At 37.7% G+C, this 25,896-nt stretch overlaps 1 protein-coding gene across 1 annotated transcript in view; it reads left to right on the top strand.

Annotated features, from left to right (window-relative positions):
• LOC126253045 (cationic amino acid transporter 3-like) overlaps positions 1-25,896 on the top strand; it is a 127,216-nt gene that overhangs the window by 1,698 nt on the left and 99,622 nt on the right. Inside the window, exon 2 of the mRNA XM_049954121.1 lies at positions 3,142-3,381. Within this exon, the coding sequence (XP_049810078.1) occupies positions 3,150-3,381 (232 nt within the window). The 5' untranslated portion in view covers positions 3,142-3,149. The remainder of the gene's footprint in view (positions 1-3,141; positions 3,382-25,896) is intronic.

The following is a 25,896-nucleotide window of genomic DNA, read 5'->3' as shown; positions in this document are numbered from 1 at the left end:
TAGAGTTATTATTTTCTATGCATTTTGGATGAAGTGCACACAATAAAAAAAAATCAGTGCCTATAATATGAATATGTAACTATTGTTACCACTGGAGCACAATAGGGCACAGAGATCTGTAAAAGTTGGGACAGGTACTTTTTTCTAACAGTGATGTTGAAACTTGGTGTGTATGGATGCCAGTTTGTGGGGTTTCCTAAATCTCTCAACATGAACTATTTTTCTTTATCTTTACTTTTCATAATATTATTAGATCTCAGTCCATCTCACTTCCACCAGTACTATGAAAATGTTAAAATTTCCTTGACCCCAATGACTCCAAAACTGATACACATCTATTACCTCACTTCCACTATGTTGGTCAAATCCTCCAGTATCATAATATGATGTCAAATAAATACAGTAGAGTCATTTCCCTCCATACTGCATCCATCGACACCACTAGGAAAGGATGACACTGCAGTCAGTCCAGCTCTATTTGCCCCTTCGATGGGCATAACATGGAACCTGACCTTTTTCAATCATGTGAGTACTATCCTTGCATGTGTGCATTTACTGGCCAAGTACAATATTTGATAGAACATCTACTAGCCGGCCGGGGTGGCCGAGCGGTTCTAGGCGCTACAGTCTGGAACCGCGCAACCGCTATGGTCGCAGCTTCGAATCCTGCCTTGGGCATGGATGTGTGTGATGTCCTTAGGTTAGTTAGGTTTAAGTAGTTCTAAGTTCTAGGGGACTGATGGCTTCAGAAGTTAAGTCCCATAGTGCTCAGCACCATTTGAACCATCTACTTTTTCATCAAATCAGATACAGTTGTTGTAGGGCAAATAAATACAGTAGAGTTGTTTCCCTCCATACTGCATCCATTGACACCACTAGGAAAGGATGACAGTGCAGTCAGTTCAGCTCCAGAAAGGGGGAGGAGGCACAGTTATTTTATACATTCTACGTTCAAAGTGTCTCCCATTAGCAGCCAAACAATGTTGATGCTGTGATCTGTTGACTAAACAATGTCCGCAATGTTGCTGGTGTGATAGCTACACAGGATGCCTTGATGGTTGCTCGTAGCATGTTCAGGGTAGCTGGTGTCCTTTTATAAACTCCATTTTTCAAGTTCCCCCATACGTAGAAGTCAAGAGCTGTGTGGTCTGGAGACCACGGTGGGTACTCAATAGCTCCTCTTTGACCTATCCATTATCCAGTTAGCTTTTCATCCAAGTAGGTTCTGACATCTCTGTGGTAGGGAGACAGAGTACTGTCTTGTTGTAGGTAAAATCTTTTATTTCCAGACACCTCTCATATAGCACGTAAAATTGATGTTTGTAGCATAAGAAGATACACCTCATCATTTATGTTACCTTCATGGAAGAATGGGCCCATCAAACTGTGTGATGAAGACCACACCACACTTTAATACCCAGTAGGTTAACATGTTTTCCCACATTAATGTGAGGGTTTTCAGGAACCCAGTACATGCCGTTATGGTACTTTGCAGTACCATTTAGTCTGAATTGTGCCTCATCAGACACGATAACTGTCACCGCAAATCTTTCATCCTCATGAAGCAACCCTTCAAACTACTTGCAGTGATCTTGGAAAGCACTCTTTCCACTTTAAAGCCTTCAGAATTAATTGTACACATGATTGGCTTACCCTGCTTCACAGATTTTTGAGATGACATTGTGAAATGCTGCAACAGAGCAGCACTGGGGGGTTAAATTGTTGATGTTTTCTGTTGCCCAGACCTTTCTGTGTGCACATACTGAGCAGTACCATCAGCTTCAAATTTAATCCGAATACGATAAATTGTTGTGCGTGTTGGTGGCTGAGTTCCGCAAACATTATGCTGTTGCTGTTGTACGTCCATCGTATTTTCATACTTCATTTAATATGGCCTTGTATTGCTCAAACGCGAGTCTTATGTCACTCATTGCTGCACTCTCATCTGCTGGAAAACGTGCACCAAGATCTGTTGAGAAAACAATGGACTCCACTACCATACAAAACTGCAATCATATGTCAATTTGTTTGAAAGATATTAACTATCAAAGAGTGTCTACATTTTCATGTACTGCTCTGTATTTGGATAGTGTATAGAGACTATGCTTTTTGAAGAATGATTTATATTTTATTTTTTAATTTCTGATGATTATATTATAATATAGTTGTTTGATCACCAATATAATTTTGTATTTATCATCTCATTACACATTTCAGGATAACCATCATGAGATCTGTGGTACAAAACATACAATATAAGACAAGATAGTAGCAATGCGATGAAGCGGAGAAACATATCTGTCCTATATTGTATATTTATAAAGTACCACTTACTGGATGATGGTGTTATCCCAAAACACATAATGAAATGGTAAATAAAAAATTATGTTGGTGACCAAGACGAATGTATTACCATTCAGTGCTAAAGATGGTCACAGGTCTCTGCAGAAGCATGTGGTCTGAAGTGAATAAATAGCTAAATAAAATTTTTGACGGTTATTAGTTTTCTGAAATCTTTCTGTGTTTATAAAAATTGTCACAGCAAAATACAAGGCCTTGGAAAAGGATACAATGGTTATTTGCAAATTATTTTATATCTTAATATTGTGAACATTTGTTTATTTTGATGTTGCTCATAACTGTCATAAAAGTGTAAATAAATTGTGTTTCTAGGCAAGTTCAATAGTTCTCAAATTACATTCTTTGTATTGTAGTTACAAAATTCCTCTAGCATTTGGTTATTATTGAAATGAGTCATTTGCATGGTGAATATGCATAAAATGTGTCATTGCATTTTACATAAATGAAAATAATTTTCTGTTGCAACAAAATTCCACGTGTCCTAATGGAAAATTGTCTTGTGTCACAACTATACCCAACTCTCACTAGTCCTTTATCATGATCCTGGTAAAAATAAATGGACTGGACTACATAAGCTAGCCCTGTAACTTATACATCATTATAAATAATTAAAATTGAATGTGTACTGGCTCTGTAATTTTCTGTTAGTCATAGACAAATATTATTAATCCATGAAAAGATTTGAGTGAGTCAAGAAAAATAATGACTATATGAACAACAATATTTCTGTTTGATGTATTAGTTACAGTTATGAATTTATGTTTTACTTATTTCTGGCAGATTTCAAGATGTTTCCATCTTTAGTGAAGAAAATGACTAAAAAAAAGCAGTTTGATGACACTAATATTTCTCAGAGCAGTCTAGCAAGAGTACTTACACTTTTTGATCTCATTGCACTGGGTGCTGGCAGCACACTTGGCCTTGGTGCATATGTCGTGTCTGGATCTGTGTCAAGAAATGAAGCTGGTCCAGCAATAGCAATCTCATTTTTCATTGCAGCTGTAGCATCATTGTTGGCAGGTAATTAAAAAAATTACCATTATACTAAAAATTGATTCCATGATTTTATGAATACACAGGCACCTCAGAATTAATCTATATTTCATTTTATTTCATTCCATAGAACTAATCATTAAAAAGAACTTTAACAGATGTGGACTGAAACCAAATATAGATTATAAGCTATGTGGTTTCAGTTGCCTGAGACTGCAGTTGTGTGTTTGAGTTGCATTTGTGTAAGTGTGTGTGTTTGTGTGTACACTTATGTGTGTCTATTGTTGATGAAGGCCCATGGCTGAAAGCTTTAATTGTGAGAATCTTTTTGTTGTGGCTCGCTGTGACTCAGCATCTCCACTATATGGTGAGTAGCAAATTTCCTCCTATCCAATTGCTACTGGTTGTTTATGAAGAACTTACAGAAGTTTACACTTCTTCTGGGACAATAGATGTAAAATCTTAATGAATTTCTCACTGTGCATAATGATCTAGAAGACTTTGAAAACTATTGAGTGTAATAAATATTGCGTCTGAAGCATTTTTCAATGTACCTTACTCCCCTATGTGGTACAAAATGGGGAAAGTATCAGGAAGCATTCATTCACACATCACGTTCCAAAAATCCCATCATGAATGAGAGACTTCAGTTGTTCACAAACAGGTTCCATGGTGTAGCAACTACAGTTGCTGCTTGGCAACAGGTGGCTCATTGGTTTGACTTCTGTCTCTTACACTTATTTCTCAAATAACATTTGTGATTACTGGAAGATCTTGGGAGTAACTATTTTTATCTTCATCCCTACACCACCCTACCCCCTTCCACAGCTTACCTTCATTGTCAAATAGATAATTCCTTGATGCCTCAGGATGAGTCCTATTAATTGTTTCCTTCTTTTCATCAAGTTTTGCCATATTTCCCAATTTGATACAATACCTCCACATTAACTGACCAATCTACAAATATAATCATTAGATTTATCCTATTCCCTTCTAGTCTGAACTATTTATAGTCCCTGTTTCACTTCTGTATAAGGCTACACTTCAGAAAAATGCCTTAAGGAAAGACTTCATAACATTTAAATTTATGCCTCTTTCTCATAAATGTTTTTCTTGCTATTTCCAGTCTACATTTCATATCCCTTATACTTCAGCCTTAATTAATAATACTGCTGCCCAAATAACAAATCTGATCCACAGCTTTTAGTATCTCTTTTTCTAATGAAATCCCTTAGCATCACACAATTTAATTTGACTTCATTCCATTGTCCTTGTTTTATTTTTGTTGATGTTCATGCTATAATCTATATTCAAGGAACTATCCATTCTGTTCAAATATTCTTACAAATCTTATGCCATCTCTGACAAACAAAAATGTCATCAGCAGAGACTGAAGTTCTTATTTCTTCCTCCTGACTTTGATTCCATCTCCAAATTTCTCCTTGGTTTCCTTCATACATTGCTCAATGTATGGATTGAATAGCTTTCAAATGTGTGGTACCCATATTGGATAGAAGTAACTGGAGATATTGAACATACACAGAGAAGAGCAGCACAGATGGTCACAGGTTTGTTTAAGCTGTGGGTGAGTGTCACAGAGATACCAAAGGAACTGAACTTGCAGACTCTTCAAGCAGACATAGACTATCCTGAGAAAGTCTTTTAACAAAGTTTCGAGAACTGGCTTCAAATGACTGCTCTAAGGATGTACTACAACCACCTATGTATTGCTTACATAGGGATAGATTAGATACCACATACACACAGAGGCATTCAAACAATCATTCTTTCCATGCTCCATATGTTAAAGTAAAAGGAAGAAACCCTAATAACTGGTACAATGGGGTGGACCCTCTGTCATGCACCTCTTGGGGGTTTCAGAGTATAGATGTAGCATTTAGAAACTTGTTTCTTCATCATGGGACAGAGAGGAGGGAGGAAAAAACGGCAAAAGAAGAGAAAGTGGATGCAGGTCACTCACAACCTATGTTATGAGGCAATGTGGGGAAGGTAAGCAAAGACTGAGTAAACGGCTTAAAATGAAGTCAAAGATAATGTACTGTAAGTAGTGTGCAAGCTTTGAAGCAAAGAAGATAGTCTGATATGTGTATATGAGATGAATAATATCAAGTAAGAAGAGAAAGATAATGAAGCACAAAGTAAATAATGAAAGCGGAATTGGGGGCAGATTGAAACACACACACACACACACACACACACACACACACACACACACACAGAGAGAGAGAGAGAGAGAGAGAGAGAGAGAGAGAGAGAGAGAGAGAGAGAGAGCATATACATGCACACCTATATCTATATACTACACACGTGTGGAGAGAGGAGAAAACGGTACAAAAATAAAATAAATAAGTAAACGATCAAAGAGGAGACAAGAACAGAGGTTAATGTAGGTTGAGTCATGGGGTGGGGGGGGGGGTGGATGGAAGGATTTGTTGGAGCACAAGTTCCATCTGTGTTCCTCCACTGAATATTGGTCATCCCCCATGTGGACAATTCGTTTGTCCCCATTCATGTGCTCAACAGTTCGGAGGTTGCCATACCAATGTAGAATGGCTTGCAATGAATGCATGTCGGATGATAAATGATATGTTGTTTTGATATTTCACTTACGGCCTTGCCTTGAATGGTATAAGTTTTATCAGGGGTGGGGCTGGAGTAGGTGGTAGTGGAGGGATGCATGGGGCAGGTTATGCAGCACTGTTGGTAACAGTTGTAGGATCTTTTAAGTTGGGAAAGTGGTTGGAATGTTGTAGGGTCTGATGAGGATGTTGAGGACATTAAGAGAATGATGAAATACCACTTTGGGTGGCATAGGGAGGATATTGTGGAGGGATGATCTCATTTCAGGGCTTCAGCATAACTGTAGGGACATAGCACCTGCTACATACATCACACGAGCCATATGCATCCTCCCATGCAACACCATTCCTTCACAATTGCACAGATATGAACTTGTGGTCCAACACATCCTTTCATCCCACCACTCCTGAACCCAGCCTACATTAAACTCTGTTCCTGTCTCCTCTTTGATCATTTATTCATTTATCTGAGAGCTTAAAAGTGGAAGATAGGATAATATGTGAGACACTGCTGAAACATCACACACGAATAAGTAAGAGTGAAAAGCTAAGTACAGTGTTTGTAACAGTGGTGGGAGGGGTGAATGGCGAAAAATAGACAGGTCAAAAAATGAAAGATGTTTAAAACTAAAATGGAATGAAGAAAGGAGTAGTTACTGTGGAGAAATACTGAGACAGAAGGATTTAACGTAAATTAAGGCCAGATCAGTAGTGAGAACCAAGGATATGTTGTAGCACTAGTTCCCCCCCCCCCCTCCCTGCAGTGTTCTGAAACACTGATGTCTGGGGGAAGAATCCAGATGTTGCATGTGGTGAAAAGGCACCAAGGTCATGACTGTCATGTTGCAGAGCATGCTCTGCAACAGGGTATTGTGTGATGCTAGTATACACCCCTGTGTCTATGCCCATTCATCCTAACTGATAACTGCATGGTAGTCATGCCAGTGTAAAAGGTCAAACAGTGTTTACATAACAGCTGGTGTATGACATTTGTCATTTCACAGGTGGCTCTCCCTTTGGTAGTATATGTTTTACCAGTTACAAGGCTGGTATAGATGGTGGTATGAGGATGCATAGGGCAAGTCTTGCAGCAAGGACAGTCACAGGGGTAGGAGCCATAGGGTAGGGAGATGGGTGCAGAAGGAGAACAGGGTTGGACAAGGATATTGTAGAGCTTGGAAGGGTGATGAAAAACTATTCTAAGTGTGGTGGGTTGAATCACATACACAATGGATCTCATTTCAGGGCATGATTTTAGGAAGTCATGGCCTTGTCAAAGCAGCTATTAATACATTCAAGAACTGGATAATACTGAGTGACAAGTGATGTGCTCCGAAGTTGTTTTTTGGAGGGATCAGCAGTGCCAGGATTGGAAGTGATGGCACAGGAAACCTGCTTTTGAACTATGCTGCTGTGGTAATTATGTCCAGTGAAGGCTGAGGTGAGCAAGGTGGTGTATTGATGTAAATACTGCATCCAAAGCAGGGACTGAAGCTTTTCTTCAGATGCCAAGGCTATGTGGGAGGGAATGTTTGACATGGAAAGGATGGCAGCTGTCAAAATGTAAGTACTGTTGTTTGTAATTAGGTTGAATGTAGAGAGAAGTGTGTAGTGAGGATGGGATCAACATCAAGGGAAGTGGCATGGGATTTGAAATAGGACCATGTGAAATTTAATTGGGAGGAGATACTGAGAGATTCCAGGAATTTTAACAAGTCAGCCTTACCATGAGTCCTTATGGTAAAGATGTCATCATTGTATCTAGACCAGACCAGGGACTGAAGCTTATGGATCCCAGGAAAGCCCGCTCCAAGTCACACATGAAAAGGCTGACATAGGAAGGAGTCATCCTGGTTCCCATGGCTGTACCCCTGATCTGTTTGTATATCTGCCCTTCAAAGGTGAAGTGTTTGTTGATAAGTGTAAAGTTGATTGAGTTGAGCAGGAAGGATGCCATAGGTTTGGAATCAGGTGGGTGCTGACTGAGGAAACGTTCAGCAGCAGACAGACCATGCACGTGGGGGATGTTGGTATACAGGGAGATGGCATCAATAGTGACAAGCAAGGTGTTTGGTGGGAGTGGGACAGCCACAGATTTCAGATGATCTAGGAAATCATTGGGTTCTGTAATAAAGGAGGTGTTGATCAACTAAGGGAAATATAAATTCAATGGTTGCTTTGAAGTCAATGACTATAGGATGGCCAGGATGAATGGGTTTGTGGATCTTAGGAAGAAGATATTGATCAACTAAGGAAGATATATGTTCGGTGGGTGCTTTGAAGCCAACAACTATAAGATGACCAGGATGGTTGGGGATGTTAGGAAGAAGGTAAAAGGTAGAGGTGCATAGTTCAGGTAGGGTAAGAAGTTCTTTGAATTGAAGTGTAAGTCCTAGTGATAGACCTGAGGTTTTTAGGAGGGACTGCAGGTCAGTTTGAATCACAGGGGTAGGATCATGATGGCATATGCTTCATGTAGAGGTGTCAGACAGCTGGTGTAGACCTTCACTAAACATACTCCTGTCAGTCAAGTAACACAGTGGTAGATCTTTTGTCTGCTGGGAGGATAATGAGGCAGTCATCAGCTTTTAAGGAATGTGGAGCCTGAAGTTCCATGGAGGACAGTTTAGGGTCATGTTTTAGGGACCTGAGGAAGAGTTGTGAAGCAGTGCTGGATGTGAAGAATTCTTGGAAGGCTTGGAAGGGTTAGTTTTGAGGTAGTTGTGGTGGATCAAGTGGGGATCATGGTGAGAACTGTTCAAGGCAGGGTTCAATGTCAGGTTCTCTGTTGGAAAGGTTTTGGAACTAGATTGCAGAGTGATATTTCCAGATATTTTTCTCACTTCTATATGAGATTTTCCTTTCTGCAGGTCATTTGTGTCAGTATTTTGCAACCCTTATTTGTTAAATTGATAGTTTGGTAATTTTCACACCTCTCAGCACTTGCTTTGTGTGGAAATGAAATTATTAAATTTTTCATGAAGTGTGAGGGCATTTTGTCTGTCACATGCATCTCATGCACCAAGTGGAACAATTTTTTATGGCTGGGTTTCCCAAGGAACTTGATAACTTTGGGGGACTGTGGTCAACTCCAGGGGCTTTGTCTCTACTTAGGTCTTTCAGTTCTCTGTCAAATTCTTCTCACAATATCATCTCTCAACCTCATCTTCATTTACTTCCTCATCTCTTTCTGTAATATTGTCCTTGAATTAGTTTCCCTTGTGAAGCCTTCTGTAAAGTGATTTGATGTTTCAGCTTTCCCTTCTCTGCTTATTACTGGCTTGGCACTGGAGCTTCCTGTATTCATATAGCTGCTTCTCTTCCCTCCAAAGATCCATTTAGTAGGTGGCATTAATCCTCAGTTATGCTTGCTTTGACAGCCATGCATTTTTCCTCTAACCAAGCCTGCTGAGCCGTTTATAGACATCTGTATTCCCTTTTGCATGATTCATTTACCAGTTAAATTCAATATCCCATGTTATCCAATGATTTTTACTGGGCCTTGTCATCCTGCCTATTTGATCCTCTGCTGCAGTCATTATTTCTCTCGCAAACCTAACCATTCATCTTTTGTTGTATTCCTTTGCCCTGTTTCAGTGAGTCATTGCCTAATGCTCTGTTTGAAATTCTGTACAATCTCTGGTTCTTTCAATTTGTTCATGTCCCATCTCCTCAGTTTCCTACTTTTTGCAATATCTTCAGTTTTAATCTACTGTTCATAACAAATCAATTATGGTTTTGCAGTTTAAAATTTCATTTTGAATTCCCTGTCCTACAATTATACAATCTATCTGAACCTTTCTTGTGTCCCCAGGGTTTTTCCACACATAGAAGCCTCTTTCTTGATTGAAATGATAATTAAATGGACACCCTAGCTGCAAACAGGCATTGATGTATGAAGTACATCAACGCCTGTTTGCAGCTAGGGTGTCCGTTTAATTATCATTTCATTTCTAGCAAAGCTGCATGGTCATCCATGGTAACCGTTCTTTCGGGAACAGATACTAGAGTCATATATCTTTCTTGATTCTTAAATCGAGTTTTAGCAATGATTAAATTATGCTCTGTGCAGAATTCTACCAGTCTGCTTTCCCTTTCAATTCTTTCCCCACAGTCCATTTTCTTCTAATATTTTTCCTTCTCTGCCTTTTTCTACAGTTCATTCTCCCATCACAATCACATTTATTATTTAAGAAAAAGCTGCTCCATTTGCTCTGAAGAACTTTATATAATTCACTACCATTTTCTGCATTTATATTATGCCCTTTTCAAGTGGTTCTCAAAACTGCCATAAATAGTATAGGTATTAGAGGGTGAAAAAACTAGATTTACATATGTATGAGTACAGATAGAATATAAAAGTTGTATTATACTGTAGATAATCACATCCAAATGATAAAAATACAAGTCGGGTGGATTTAAAATGTTACATACCCAATGATATTATGAGGCATAGAATGTCTCAAGACTCTTTAATTTATTACATAATACATATTCTTGAAAACTGGCAAAATATAAAGCCTGGAATTGGTTGTGGACTACATAAAGTCCTATACAGCAACTGGAACAGTTTCTTATTAATTAAACAATCAGTTGTGGAATCAGCATATGGTGAAATTAATAATTTAATTGCTGTTTCCCTTGGCTAGGTGAACAATTTCTTTCATATAATGATGTATTGTTTAAATTTCTTTGTATATAGAGAACATAGACTTGTTTTGCTGCTGTGGTTGCTGGATTTTTATCTATCTTTGCTGCAATAAAATATCCACTGTGCTGTTCTGTTCCTATTTTATTCACTATTAGACATAGTCCTGCTTTAAGCGTATTTGATTTTGTGTTTATAACCCAAAACTTACCTAACCAAAATTCATGGTCTTTCCATCACTGCACTTCACTAATTCCCACCGTATCTAACTTCAACTTATCTATTTTAATATATAAATTCACTAACATACTTACATTCCATACTATGACCTGTAGAGTGCCAATGTTGTTTTTTTAATGACAACTACATTCTGAGATTTTAATGACATACAGCTTTACCCACAGAATATATCACACAAGATGATCATTAAACCATACAATAGTGCTGCCCAGAAAAAATTTCATTTGTAATTTTCCTTTGCTTTCATCTGTTGACTGTACCAAAATAATGGTTAATGCTACAAGGCCAGATCACTCAATCATCCAGACTGTTTCCCCTGCAGCTAAAGAATTTTGTACCTAATGGAAAAGCTGCTGCCCCCCTTCAGGAATCACACATTTTTCTGTCATCTCCATATACACCTCTCCATTGCAGTTGCATGTACATCACATCTATCTACATTGTTTAAGAACACAAGTCCCCCAACCTTAACCCTGCAATGCTCGTGCTCTAAAAAGAAATGTAAGTGTTCGCATGGATTACATATGTATGCCATCCTCTCAACTAAAAACTGAGGCCACTGAATTTTCAAATATTTTTATTGAATGTTTTAATGTGTTACCCATAGTAATGTTCATTAAAACCTATCAACAAAGAGTATACATATGACCTCATAGTTGAAAAAACAACAAACTTTTCACAGCAAATCATAATTTTAAGGAAAATAGCATCATTGGCTTTGATTTACTTTCAAAAAACACATATTTGTTTAGAAAAAATTCCAATCATGATTTTCTGAACAAGAAATACAGATGATCTTGGAATTATTGGGGCAAACAAATTTTTTCACATGTTACACACTTTTATTGTACTCCTATTTCTTGATCTTCGCAGTCACAGCAGCGACCCACAGAACTACTGTGTGCATTCCTAAAGTTTCTGGCTGACTTTTCATGAGAGGAATGCCAAGAAAGTCCTTCTTGGCAACATTTTTTGTCTACTCTCCACTGAGACAAAGGTTTCATCCAAGACAAAGACAGGTCAATAAGAAAATCTTGACATTGGGTAACAGTGTAGTTTTGGTTTGCTGCATAAATGCAAAGTGCATTGAGGGCACTAAGGTTCAGCAAATCATAAAATACAGTAAGAGGCCATGTTCTTGAATTTCTGGATACGTCATAAAGCATACACATCTTATCAACTAGATCCATACCACTCTTTGAACAGTTGTAATGAGTTATTATATCTGGTTTCTGCTTAGATCCTGTGTCGGCATCAATTTTTGCATCATCGGGCATTGTTGACATCAAAATCACTACTTTGTTAGGTTTTGGCATGTAAGAAACCAATGTGCAGGGGAGGGTGGAAGCCAAATTTTGATGAATTAATTGGATTTCCTTTCACCACACAAAATTCCCTGGGCACTTGTCTTTTGTCCTTCCGTACTGTGGCAACTGTGGTTGTTCTATTTTCAGACAGCTGCTTGGCAACATGAAGTGAAGAGAACCAATTATCCATTGTTATATTGATGTTTCTCCCGAACACAGAAGTATGACTCTTATTACCACATTGCTTCTTTTGTTACTCAAGTGATATGGCCCTTCTGGTTGTTTGCCAGCATGTATTTCCAAGTTGAAAGTATAGGGGTAGTGAGCATCCACAAGTGCAAATACCTTCTCTCCATATTTTATGGGCTTGCTGGGAATGTACTGCCTAAATGGACAGTGTCCCTTGAATGCCAAATGTTGTTCTCTCAAAGTCATTTCAGCACTCAGAACAAAGTACTATTGAAAGTTTACAAGGAACAGATCAAATATTTCATGTACTGGGGCCAGTTTGTCAATTTTTGCACTCACTTCATGATCATTAATATCTTCAAATTGCAAAGTCCTCAAAAGAAATTTAAGTCTTTGCTCAGACATAGTCAAATAAATTGCATCAATCCAGTATGTTTTATGTGGTCAAACTTTCGGCTTGTGCTCGATCAACTTATTTTCAGCATGCCACTTGTCAAAAGAATCCCAATAAGTCCCTTTATTTCAGATGTATCTGTTTAACATCTCTCTCGCTCTCTCTAGAAAAATTATTCTTGATGTGGTCTATTTTTATGTTAGTGTATTTGGTTATAAGATAAATGATATTATCGTCCAAAAAAAAAGGGAAATGCAATCTTCGATAATAGTTTCCTGTTGCACAGTTCCTTTAAGACCAGGAGGAACATATACAATGTTATGAGCTTTAGTTCATCCTATATTTAGAGGAGGAGTCTTTGACCAGATTGTGCTGTCTACACCAGTATAAAAATCAACCCGTCTGCTTCTCTGGGATGGTTCATCACATGAAAAGTCACGACTGTTATCAGTTGCCTCACTTGGTACTTCTCCCTCTTGCTCAGACTCAGATTGATGGTCCTGCTCTTCCAGAATATCATTTTCATCATTGGAACTTGAGTCTGGAATATCTTTCTCATCCTCAGTCTCCTTCAGCTATGCCAGAATCAGAGCTTCTTGCCTCTGATCCACAATTTACATAAAATTCAATGAAATCCTACTATTATTTCAAATATTTATACATTGTAAAACAATAATGAATAGATGTAATACATATTCTAACAAATAAGTGGAAAAAGTAGACTAAGGAAAAAAAACTGTTTTTCGAAAATACTTACATAACAGGCCGCATGGACCACAGTGGTAGACTGCCAACTTTGACGAGGTCCTGTGAGGCAACCACATGTGACCAGCTCTCGCTCGACATTGAGGTGGTCCACCAACAATCCATCTTAAAGTACACAGAAGCTCAAAGCATTGTTGCTTCTGGACTTCCAAATTTATTTGAATTTCCACATGTGAATTACATATATAATCCACACAACCACTGCAGGATTAACAAGTTGCACAGCTAACAGGGGGATCAACAGCCATGCGTGCTGTCTGGGGATGCTGGCAGTTCATCTCTGGGTGTAATTTCATGAGTATGTCAAAGAAATAGAAATTTATTTTAAAGTGTCATTTCGTTTTGCTGATCCTGCTTTCATAACTTTTATCTGATTCTAGATTGTTCATGACATGGTTTGGTGGAGACACTTGGTACCTAGGACACTGACATTGCTATGGCTCCAATAAGGTTGTGCAAAAGTCATCACATTCATAAGCAGAATTCCAAGCACAAGCAGTACATTCCTTCTTAGTCTGCATTGTCAGGATACCAATAGATTGAAAGCGTAGATAGAAAGCATCATTGTGTTAAGTGCACATCATACATCCAGCAATGTAATCAGGAAATACTGGCCAGGATCTGACAAAATCGGTAAAGGAATTCAATTAAGTCACCAAATATACAACTGGCCTTAGAATGAAACATTATAAAGAATTACAAAAAGAAAATTTTATCTTACTGTGCATGTACAGTATTGTAAGATGAATGCTCGACTAAATTTTTAGGTGATTTTGGAGTAAGCACGGTGCATAATTTAAAACACAGAGCTGTAACCTCTGTTGGCAATAATGGCTCTAAGCAGATTGGGCAATGAGTCAAACTGAGCCTGGGTGATAGATCTAGGGACAGCATTCCATGCTACTTCAGCTCTGTAGCACATTTCAACAATGATAATGGATGGCATGTGCTGGTGTGCCAGTCTTTCAGTAACCCATGAATGACCTGATGTTTTCAATATTGGTCAGTTCTAGAGAACTTGCTGGATGGGGCAATAGTCAAACACTCTCTGTGTTGAAGTAGGTCGGGACAACATAGGCCACATGTGGTCAGGAATTATCAAGCTGAAAGCTAATGTCTCAGAGACCTTGAAGATAGGGTGCAGAAACATCAGGAATATAACACCTACTTTGCAAATGGTAGTGGCAGTCAAAAATAAAACACTTACGGCATTCATGAGTCTACATTTACTTCTGGAGGAGGTCAGGTGGATACTACAAAATACACAAAATATTAGATCACTTTATTAAAACTTGAACAATATGAAATACTTAATTTGGAAACAATCCAGATCCACAGAAATGTCATGTGTATTTGTTACTGTCGCTGAACTATATTTCACCACTTGACACAATACAGAATGATAGTCTCATCTCAATGTTCAATTGGTGATAAACTTTGATACAATTCCAACTTCTAATACAACTCACATTGCTGAATCTGAAGTAAGACGATGATTGCAGACTAGGCTGAGTGGCACTATGCTATCATGTAAGTAATTTTACAGCAGCAGTGTCATAAGGAATCTCTTGAGGTGTCTCTTCATTGATGTCCCTCATTTTTTGCTGCATCAGGCAGAGACTATCCTTCCTTGTGTTTCCATCATGAGGTACCAACTTTGCTGTGGAATCTGGTTCTTCAGACAACACCATACAGAATTACCAAATGTGTGAACCAGATTTGCTTGTGTTGTGTATTCAATGACTCCCCATACCATCACACTATCTTCAGCACTCTATGTGTGGTAAAAGGTATTAGTAAATATTCTGATACTCTTTAGGTATTTGGAATCCATAAAAAATAAATGAAATTACCCAGCTTTCTTGAAAATTTGCAAAAAAATATGGGATAGTTTACAGACAGGCACTCCTAGCTGAAAGAAAGCACCCACAAACAATACAGTATTGCTGAAGCCAGAAAACAGAAGCAAGATGGAGCATTATCATGGGGGAGACAACAAGTATTGGGGAAAAGCACCTGAACTCACACATTAAAAAGAAAGATGTAAAAATAAGCTGTTGAAATGAATTAGCAAACTATGTGAATGGATACTTCAACAGCACTGCTAGAAATTACAGCAGTAATTTCCAGATACTGCTGTTTTACCCACTAGGGACTAGCCAGCAAACACATTGGTGCTCCTGCCAAAACCTGAGATAGAGGTTACACATGTAGTACATCAATAAAAAAATTAAAAATTCTGCAGATCTAGATGAAATTCCAGTTTGCATCCATGAAGAATGCACGAAAGTACTATTAACAGAAATAATTAATTTATCATTCAAATCTGGCTGCTTTCCCAAATATCTGAAACAAGCTAAAGTAGGGCTACTACCTACCTATACTCAAGGAAGGTGAGGTGAATCACAGACCAATTTCAGTGCTTTCTTCCAATTCTAAAATATTAAGAACAATAATAACAACAAATTAATGAACTATCTGAATAAACATAATATCCTTCACAATGAGCAATTAGTTTCAAGCCCAAAAGGGGTACAGAGTCTGCTATTGCACATTTTACAGAAGTTATTTTTGAAACAATGGAAAAAGTTGGGAAGGTAACTAGCATATTCTTGGATCTCTTTTGACACTGTTGACCACAGAATCCTATTACATAAACTACACTCTCCAGTCACATTAATTTGACCATCTGTTAAAAGCCTGAATAACCACCTTTTGCATATCAGGCTACTGTGAGACATGCAGGAAGAGAGTCATGAGGTTCTGGAAGGTACTGACAGGGATGTGGAGCCATGGTGATTCCAGTGTGGTCACCAGCTGCACTAGGTTTCTCAGTTGGGGTCCATGGCAAGAACAGCCAACTGAGATGGTCCCACAGATTCTTAATTGGGTTTAATTCCAGAGAGTTTGATGGCCAGGGGAGTTTGGTAAAATTATCCTGGTACTCTTCAAACTACACACGTACACTGCGAACTGTGGACATGTTACATTATCCTGTTGGTAGATTCCATCATGCCAAGGAAAAACAAATTCCATGTAGAGTAGACATGGACCCAGGGTTAGATGCATAATTGTGTTGATCCATTGTGGATCACCCAGTGAATGCCACAAAAACATTCCCCAGACCATAGTGCTCCCTCCTCTGACCTGGACCCTTCCAATGATTGTTGCAGGGGGTTTGATTTTAGACATTTCATGCTGTACATTCCAATGGCCATCTGTCTGACAGAGCATAAAATGTGATTCATCTGAAAAGGCCACATATCACCATTCATTGGACATCCAATTGTGGTATTGGTGTGCAAATTTCAGCCTTCTTTGTCAATGAACAGCATCTGCTGCAGAGGCCCATATGCAACAATGTTCACTGAACAGTCATTGAGGGGACTCTGTTGATAGCACCTCGGTTCACCTGGATAGTCAGTTGTGCAGCTGTCTGCACATACACATCTCTGTAGTCATCCTTCGCCAGTGTCATCTGTGGCCTGTGGTGTACACAGCTGCCTTGGCATGAATTTTGGATAGTGCTGTTTGGCCATGCAAAGTACACTTCAACCATGGTGACATGCAAACAGTTTGCAGACTTAGCAGTTATGGAAATGCTTCCATCCTTGGCCCAAAAGCCAATTATCATGTCCTTTTGGACGTCATTCCATTTCTGCATTACCACAACGGCTGTACTCCCTGACATATTTTGTATACCCTCCACTGCTAGTGCTTCCACCTGCTGACTGTGAATGGTTACTGCACATTGACATCAAACATAAGCAAAGGTCAGATTAGTGTAACTGGACAATGTAGAAATATTAGGAATAAGATGTGTGGCAAATAAGTGGATTGAGTCTGATTTAGAAAAAAGTTGAAAAATAGATTGCTACTTACTGTAAAGATGGCATGTTAAGCTGCCGACAGACACAGTTACAGGTAAAAGACATTTATATGAAGCTTTTGGCCACAGTTTTCATCACAAAAAAGAGAAACACACAACAGAAATTCATACAAGTAAGCACACCTCATGCACGAAAAGTGTTTGGGGGAAGGATAGACAGGTTGGAAAGAAAACAATAAAAAATATAGAAAAATAAAGTGGAATGAAGATAAAGAGTAGTTATTGAAAATAAATGCTGAAATAACATAAAGTTAGGCCAGGCAAGTGGCAAGAACACTCCACATTTCCATAGCTTCAAGGTGAGCTTTCTCTTGTTTTGCCAATGTCTAGGTTTCACATCCACATGTTGGGGCAATCCATAAATATGTCTTTACAAACCACTTCTTAGTGTGGAAGGTGGTGCGCTTATTCAGCAGAAGGTTCCTCTTATTTTGGATGACGCTCTTCCCCAGTGCTATTCTTCTCTTGATTTCATTGAAACATTTGTTATTTTCCCACACATTGCTATTGAGATAGCAAAATTCAGTTGCTTTCTCAAGCTGCTCAGTACCTGTTTGTATGTTAGTCTTATCTCCTCCTCCTTTCTTGCCTATATACATGACTTTTGTCATCTTGTTCTTTATTTTTGGATTTGTTACCACTTGATTTCAGATCATAAGCATTTTATTTATTTCCTTCTCTGAGTTTATCACTAGTGCAATTTTATCAGCACATCTGATGCAGTGATTATACATACCATTAATTGTGATTCCAATCATATTTTTTTTCATTGTTATTGCCTCCTTGATGAACATATTAAATAGGTAAGGTGGCAAACAGCACTCCTCTCTCACTTCTCTTCCAATTTTTGCTTCTTTTTTGCTACCATTAATATGCTTAAAGTTATATATTCAAATTTAGTTGCCTGTTCTTCCAGGCATGTCCTCTTTTGCACAGTTCTTTATATAATAACTTCCCATCAACCGTATAAAATGCCTTTTTTCAGTCCATAAATACTACATGTGTTTTTCTGTTTACTTACAATCATCTGTCCAAAATTTCACCTTGTGCTACTATTGATTCCCTCATTCCATTCCTGATCTGAAACTAAAATGCTCTTTGCTTAATTCCAATTTATTTGCATTGTAGCCTGCTCTGTAATTACTGACAATAATATTTTTATACCTGTGACAGAAGGGCTGGTGTTCTATAATAATTTGTGCAGTCCTCTGCATTTGCCCCCTTGGGTAAAGCAATAGTTCTACTACTTGTGAAATCAGTGGTATGATGACCTCTTCATAACATTTAGATAGCACAGTAAAAAATTTACTTTTGATGTTATCTCTACTTTTGTAGGAGCTCTGCAGAGAACTCATCTTTGCTCATTGCTTTATGTGATTTTAATCTATTAAGTGCAAGGAAGAACTCATTAACAGTGGTCCCTTATTACTTTCATCGGTTGCTTTTTCGCCTTCAGTAGACTATTTCCATCCATCACTCACAGTTTCTATGTCAAACAGCAGCATTCAATTTTTCCCTCACTATGTTATTCTTGGTTCTGTGCCTGTGCTGCAACAATTTAATATTGCAATAAGCTTCATCCTCTTTCCCACATTTACAATCATCATCTGTTTCTTTTCTAATTTTTTCCAGACACTTTTCTTTCTCTAAATGGCAAAATGTTATTACCTTGTTTTTAATTGTTTTGTACTGATCAGGCCTCTTTTCTTTTAGTCTGTTCTTTTTGTCAATAAGTTACAATATTACTGAGATCATTCAAGGCTTCCTACATTCTTACTTCCTTATTCCTAATACATCTGCAGTTGCATTTGTTATATTTGACTTTATAGCATCCCAGCTGCTTTCTTCGCTGTCTGATTCCTTTGTTGCATGATTGAATTATGGTACAATATCTGCATCTATCAATTTATATATTGCTTATTTCTTTTGATATTTCAGTTAGTACTTCTTAAATCTGATGTTGCACTTCATCACTACAAGTGTATGATCAACTTTGGGCAGACAAAATTGAGAAACAAACAGGTTAATGCATCCAATAGAGCAGAAGTGATGGCAGAGGATATCTTGATTACTTCTTACTACTTACTGTGGGCATCTACTACACTCACATACATGGTACTGGAAAATTCCTCAAAATCAATTTTGACACAATTCAGTACAACAGATAATATTTTATCTCTGACAGTCTCTTTGGAAATTTCTTTAACTGTAATAGGGGCTGTAGTGGTTCATCTACTTTTATTCTTTGTTGATTGTCCTCAGTGTTGATGTACTGACTGAAAAAAAAGGAGATGGACATGCAGTACTGTCTACTGTAAAAGATGTAGCCGACAGACGCACAATTATATTTCACAGTCTTTTACTTTCACTTTTTCACAACCTCCCAATAATACACAGATACATATGGCCAGTGCACTGTTGTTCTAACTTCCCATAAGCCTCATTAATAGTTAGCAGGTGAACATCCACATACTGCTACAATAGTTTCCTGTTGAACATTTACGAGCAGTAAAAAATGTAACCACAAAGTTCACGGTTCTTGAAAAATAGAAGGGTACACATGAAGCAGACACTGTCACTGTTTTAACACATGGCCTAATTATGTAACACTTATTACACTTTTAAGTTGATGCATTGTTGTCGTTCTTAACAACACGGGTTCCTTGTCTGAAACTCGGCTGTGGACTGACTGCCTAGTGACCAAAAATGGGGCCCTTATATATCATCACAATAATAGGTACTGAAACTACACATTGTTCAAAGTTAAATTTACAGAAATTATGATTAAAACTTAACTCATTAAATTAACTGAATACATAAAAAAATTGTGCCTTTTTAACAGTTTCTTCTGCTGCAAGAGTTAGGCCGAATTACGTGTTTAAATGATGACATTAACAAATATAAGTATGCAAACAATACTTTGGACAAAACTGTTAATTGCTTTGGAATTAATTATGGGTTGGCTTGGCTAACATGTTTACGAACAGAGCTAAATAGATGCTTTAAGATTACTAGTATTTTGTCTTCCAAATGTGTTGTAATTAGTACATAATTTTTATTTGTTTATATATTGACAATAGAATTTAAGTTGTGAAACAGTTACTGTTTCGACCCTATAACAAAAGATACTAACTAAGAATAGTCAAAATAAATCAGAAAATCAATCACATACATAAAACTAAGCACAAAATTAGATCTGGTGTTATATTCTTTAAAACTGAGAGCCAACCTTTCTCTGTTATGAAAATACAGATTATACTCACCTATGTTAATGGTAATTAGTTCAGAAATGAAAAACGAATTTAAAGAGGCAGATGGCAAAACAAGAGGGGAAGTAAAAATATCCCAGCTTGCTTTTTCACAGGCACTGCCAGGTATGAGGAAATTTAAAATATACAGCAGTATCATTAGGTTCAATTTGTTCAGGTAATGACAATTTTGATAAACAGTCAGCGTTACAATTTTCATTAGTTTCATGATATTTCATATTATAGCCATACTGAGATGAAAAGGCAGACCAATTTTGCTGTTTCCTATCACAACTGGCAGTCAATGAAGCTTTGGAACTGAAATTATAGATGAGTGTTTCATGATATGTTATCACTGTAAAATGACACCCTCTTATGTACAAATCTTTCTGCCTTACACTCCTTACAATGGCTCTAGTCTCCTTATGTGAGGTACAATAATTCTTTTCTGCTTTGCTCCAGATGGAACTGACAAACATTAGTGGTCTTTCAGCCCATAAGGAAAGACAGGTCAAATACATGCACCCATGTATGAGTCAGCAGCATCACAGGCTAAAACTAATGGCAATACTGGGTCATAATGACACAAAACTTTTTATGACAGCATCATACATTTGGCATCTGTATTATCACACTTTGCTTTCCACTCAGACTCCAGTTTGCTAGCATGTGAATACAGAGGACTTAGGATTCTAGACAGGTGTAGTAAGAATTACCATAATAGTTTGCACCACAAACTGACAGAATCTGAGTTTGGGTTTTTGGTTTTGGAGCTTTCTGGGCGCTTCTGGTTTTCTTTTGCTAGTGTTAAATACATTTTAACAACAATATGAAGTCAGTATTCCACCTTATTTTGAAAAAAATTACTTTTTTTCAATTTTTGCAATTAGTCCTGCATTCTTATACTTTTAAATTCAAATAACTACATGGAATCAACACTCTGCTAGGAAGCAGTCTGTGATGACAGTATCATCAAGACAGTGCTATCTTTTAAGATCAACATGAATATTATCCATTTTTCTTTCCATATGCACTGTCTGATCAAAAGCATATGTAATTCAGAATTGACCATTAGGTGTCACAATAGGTGGACCCACAAATATGAAAGGGAACAGAAAGTGTTATACTTCCAGTAGAAGAGCAGTAACAGCAATTGGATCAGCTTTTGATTTTAAACATGGACTAATCAGTGGATGTGACCTGAGTAATAATCAGGGACACTTAAACCATTCTAAAGTTGCCCAAGTTGACAGTTCGTAATGTGATTGTGAAATGGAAATATGCAGCAACATACATGCCTAAACCAAGACCAGACAGATCTCACGTACTGATAGACAGGGACTGTCAAATATTGCAGAGGGTGATTGGAAAAAAGTTAATGGAAGGAATCTTTCAAGAGTTTCAAAATGATACCAGCAGTCTATCTAGCACAGAGACAGCCCATAGGGAGTTATAAATGGTCGACCAGGTCTTCATGAGCCACACATTTTCTGTAGTCAGTGCTAAGCAACACTTGAGATGGTCTAAAGAGCAAGACCACTGGACAGTGGATGACTTGAAACAATTGGTTTGGAATGATGAATCACACTATACCATGTGACAGTCCAATGGAAGGGTGTTGGGTTTGGTGCATTCCTGGAGAAAATTACCTGGTATCATCTGTAGTGCCAACAGTGAAATGCAGAAAAGGTGGTGTTACAGTAATGAGGTGTTTTTTGTTGTTAGGATATGGTCCCCTTATTGTACATAAGAAAATGATAAATGCAGAAGGATATGAGCACATTTTACAGTATTGCATGCTGCATACAGTGGAGGAACAATTTGGAGATAATGATAGTTTGTATCAGCATGACAATGCTCCTTGTCATAAATCAGCATCTGTCAGGCAATGGTCTGTGGACAGTAACATTGTTGAAATGGCCCTGCCTCCCAAGAACCCAACCCAGACTCAATGTAACATCTTTTTGGTGAATCAGAATGGCAACTCTGTTCCAGAATCCAGTGTCCAACATCACTACATTCTTTGGTTTCAGCTCTTGAGAAATAATGGGCTGCCATTCCTCCACAAACACCTCACTGAAAGTATCTCCAGCAGAATTCCAGCCATCGTAAGGGCAAAGGTGTCTGGATTTTTGTGACCAGATAGTATGTATAAGAGAAACATATTTGAAGGCAGTGTTACAGAATGATAAGAGAAAGTAAATGAAGATAAGATGGGAAATGTGACACTGTAAGAAGAATTTGACAGAATGCTGAAAGATATAAACCAACAAAGGGCATCAAGAGTAGTTAACATTCCCATAGATTAAATTAAATCTTCGGTAGGACATAGCATGACAACTATTCCACCTGGTACATAGAATGTATGAGGCAGGTGAAATGCATTCAGACTTCAAGAGAAATGTAATAAGTCAAATTCTATAGAAGGTAAGTATTGACATGTGACTATTAGAGAACCATCAGTTTAATAAGTCATGGTTGACAATACTGGCCAAGTTAATTATAGAAGAATAAAAACACTAGTAGAAACTGACCTCAGAGAAATGAAGTTTCATTTCTGTGGATGTGTAGGAACATATGAAGAAGTTGAGTTACCTTAGACGATACACTGAGAAAAATCAAACATACATTTATAGCATAAAAGCCTTAAAGAAAACCAAGAAGGAGTTTGGAAAGTGAACTAAAGAACAGGAAAAAGAAATAAAACTTGGAGGTTAGCTAAAGACATTGTTGTTCTGTCAAGGACTTGGTAGAGAAGATGAATGAAATGAGTGGTGTTTGGGAAAGAGTTTATAAGGTAAATATCAACAAATGTAAAACTTTTGTGACAACAGTTTCAAAAGTCTTAGCTGTCATCTTCATGTCTGAAACATTTTTTGTAGTAAAACATGGTGGAATGTGGTCAAATGAAAGCAGGCAATTTATAGTAGAAAATGCAGTAGTACACAAAGTAGATGAGTTTTGATACCACTGACAATGGCTAAGGAAGAGAGAGTATAAAATGTATCTGCTAATTGTGGGAAAAGTGTTATTTACATATGTAACAATCAATACAAATTTAAGTGTTAGCTATTCTTTTCTGAAGGTATTTACCCGAAGTATAGCACCATGCAAACGTGAAATGTGTACAGTAAACAGTTAATTCCAGAAGAGAATAGAAGCTTTTGAAATGTGGTGACATAGAAGAATACTTAAGATGTACTGGATAACTAATTAAGAAGTATGGAACTGAATTGGGAAGATAAGGAATTTAAGGCACAATTTGATTAACTAAGGTCTTGTGTTCTTGTGTGAATGAATTGTGTATGTTTCTCTTTTTCTGACGAAGGCTGTGGCTGAAAGCTTATTCGTAACTGTCTTTTAATTGTGCGTGTCTGCAACTTAACATGTCATCTTTATGGTAAGCAGCAATCCATATTTTCTACATTGTTGATATTCCTACCTGGAGTTCCCATTGTTTGAAACTATGGATAAGAAATCCTAGAGCATCAGGTAACTGTCAGTATGAAAATGGAGAGATTGTTTTGGTGTACAGTTGTAGAAGGAGACCAAGGCTTTATTTCAGTAAGAATGTTCAAAATGATGTCTGTTGTAATAGTTATGCAGAGATAGAGAAACTTGCACAGGATAGACTAGTGTTGAGAGATGCATCAGACCAGCCCTCGGACTGCAGATCCCAGCAACAATAGTATTAGAATTTTGGAAAACATGTCTTGCTAGAATTTGAAGATATGGAGGTTACTGTGGCAGGAGGGATGGCAGCCAGAGAATGGAATTTCTTTGGTTAGGCAATTCATGGAAACTTCATGGGTTAGACAGCATTGTAGAAAGAGGAAGTAGAGCTTGACCTGTTGATCAAATATCCAACCTATCACCCACAGCTTAGCTTCCCATATTAAGGATACAAACCACTTCCATCATTGCTTCTCAACTTTCTTAATACTGTTACAACCTGGCTTCTGCTCATCACTGCTGATGCTACCTCCCACACATCAGTATCCCACATGCCCAAGGCTCTGATGCTGTTGAACACTACTTCTTCCAGTGTCCTCCCAACTCCAAACCCACCACCTCACTTGTTACACAACTGGCCAACTATGTCCTTACTCATGACTACTCATGACATACAAACAAATGTGCAATGTCTATGAGGCAAATTCCCTGCAGAATCCTTTCCACTCCTCTAAAATTGTATTCTCTCAGTCCATAAAATATCTTGATCCATTCTTATGCCAGACCTACTACCAACCCTTTTTCCTGGATCATCATACTGTGGAGGATCCAACTGCAAGACCTACCCTGTGCACCCACCCAGTGAATCCTATTCCAATTTCAGTACAGGCATATCCTATCCTATAAGAGGTGAGGCCACTTATGAAAGTATTTGTGGCATACAGCAGCTTTGTTGTAATTTTTTTGCAGCTGTGTGATGGCTAACAATCAGATGTCCACCTAAATAAAGGTGCACAACCAAATGGTAGGTAAGAGCAGATATTCACTCAGTGGGAGAACAAACTGCTAAGCACAATATGCTTGACTTCAATGGGTGTTTGACAGCCTGTGCCATCTGAATACCCACCCCTTAGGTAAAATGTTTTAGAGTAAATAATCAGTAAAAAGTCATGTAATTACAACTATTCAGTGAACAATTATTGCTAAATAATATATCTGATCTATAGAAATATTTTCACTAGGCCCAAGTACGAATATTTCCACAGAATACTTAGAAATGGATGGCAGTGTGGAGAATACGTACACCTTTTTCATATTGGATTCTATGCAGCAGACAGCTTTAATAGAGATGTAAGAATTGACAATTTCATTTATTAACCAGTGTAAACAGTCAAAGCTGATCCCTAATTTTGTTAACGGCTATCTTGGGAAATTGTGCCATAAATCCCCCACCCTCAAAAAAAGGTTCGTCACACAGATACTCAACAATAGAATTGCAAACCTATACATGAAGAAGGATAGTTTAAAGGAAATAGCGTATATGTTATATCTTGAAATTTTGAAGTGGTACTCAAAATACTATAACTTTCAAATAGATAATTTTTGGGCACAGGCCAAGGAATGGATCGGTAAGTGAAAAGAAGAAATCGTGGCAAGATATGCTAAGAAATTATCCAACTTACCTAATAAGGCTATCGGGTGCGATGAGCAACAGAACCTTAGTGAAACAGTAGTCAAACCCACCTTTTATGACCGAGTAATAAATAAAACAGTTATTAATTTTACACCATCTGAAAATAAGCTACTCTC

This window comes from Schistocerca nitens, chromosome 4 (genome assembly GCF_023898315.1).
Source record: "Schistocerca nitens isolate TAMUIC-IGC-003100 chromosome 4, iqSchNite1.1, whole genome shotgun sequence".
NCBI lineage: Eukaryota > Metazoa > Arthropoda > Insecta > Orthoptera > Acrididae > Schistocerca > Schistocerca nitens.
This window is presented reverse-complemented; position numbering and strand designations above follow the sequence as displayed.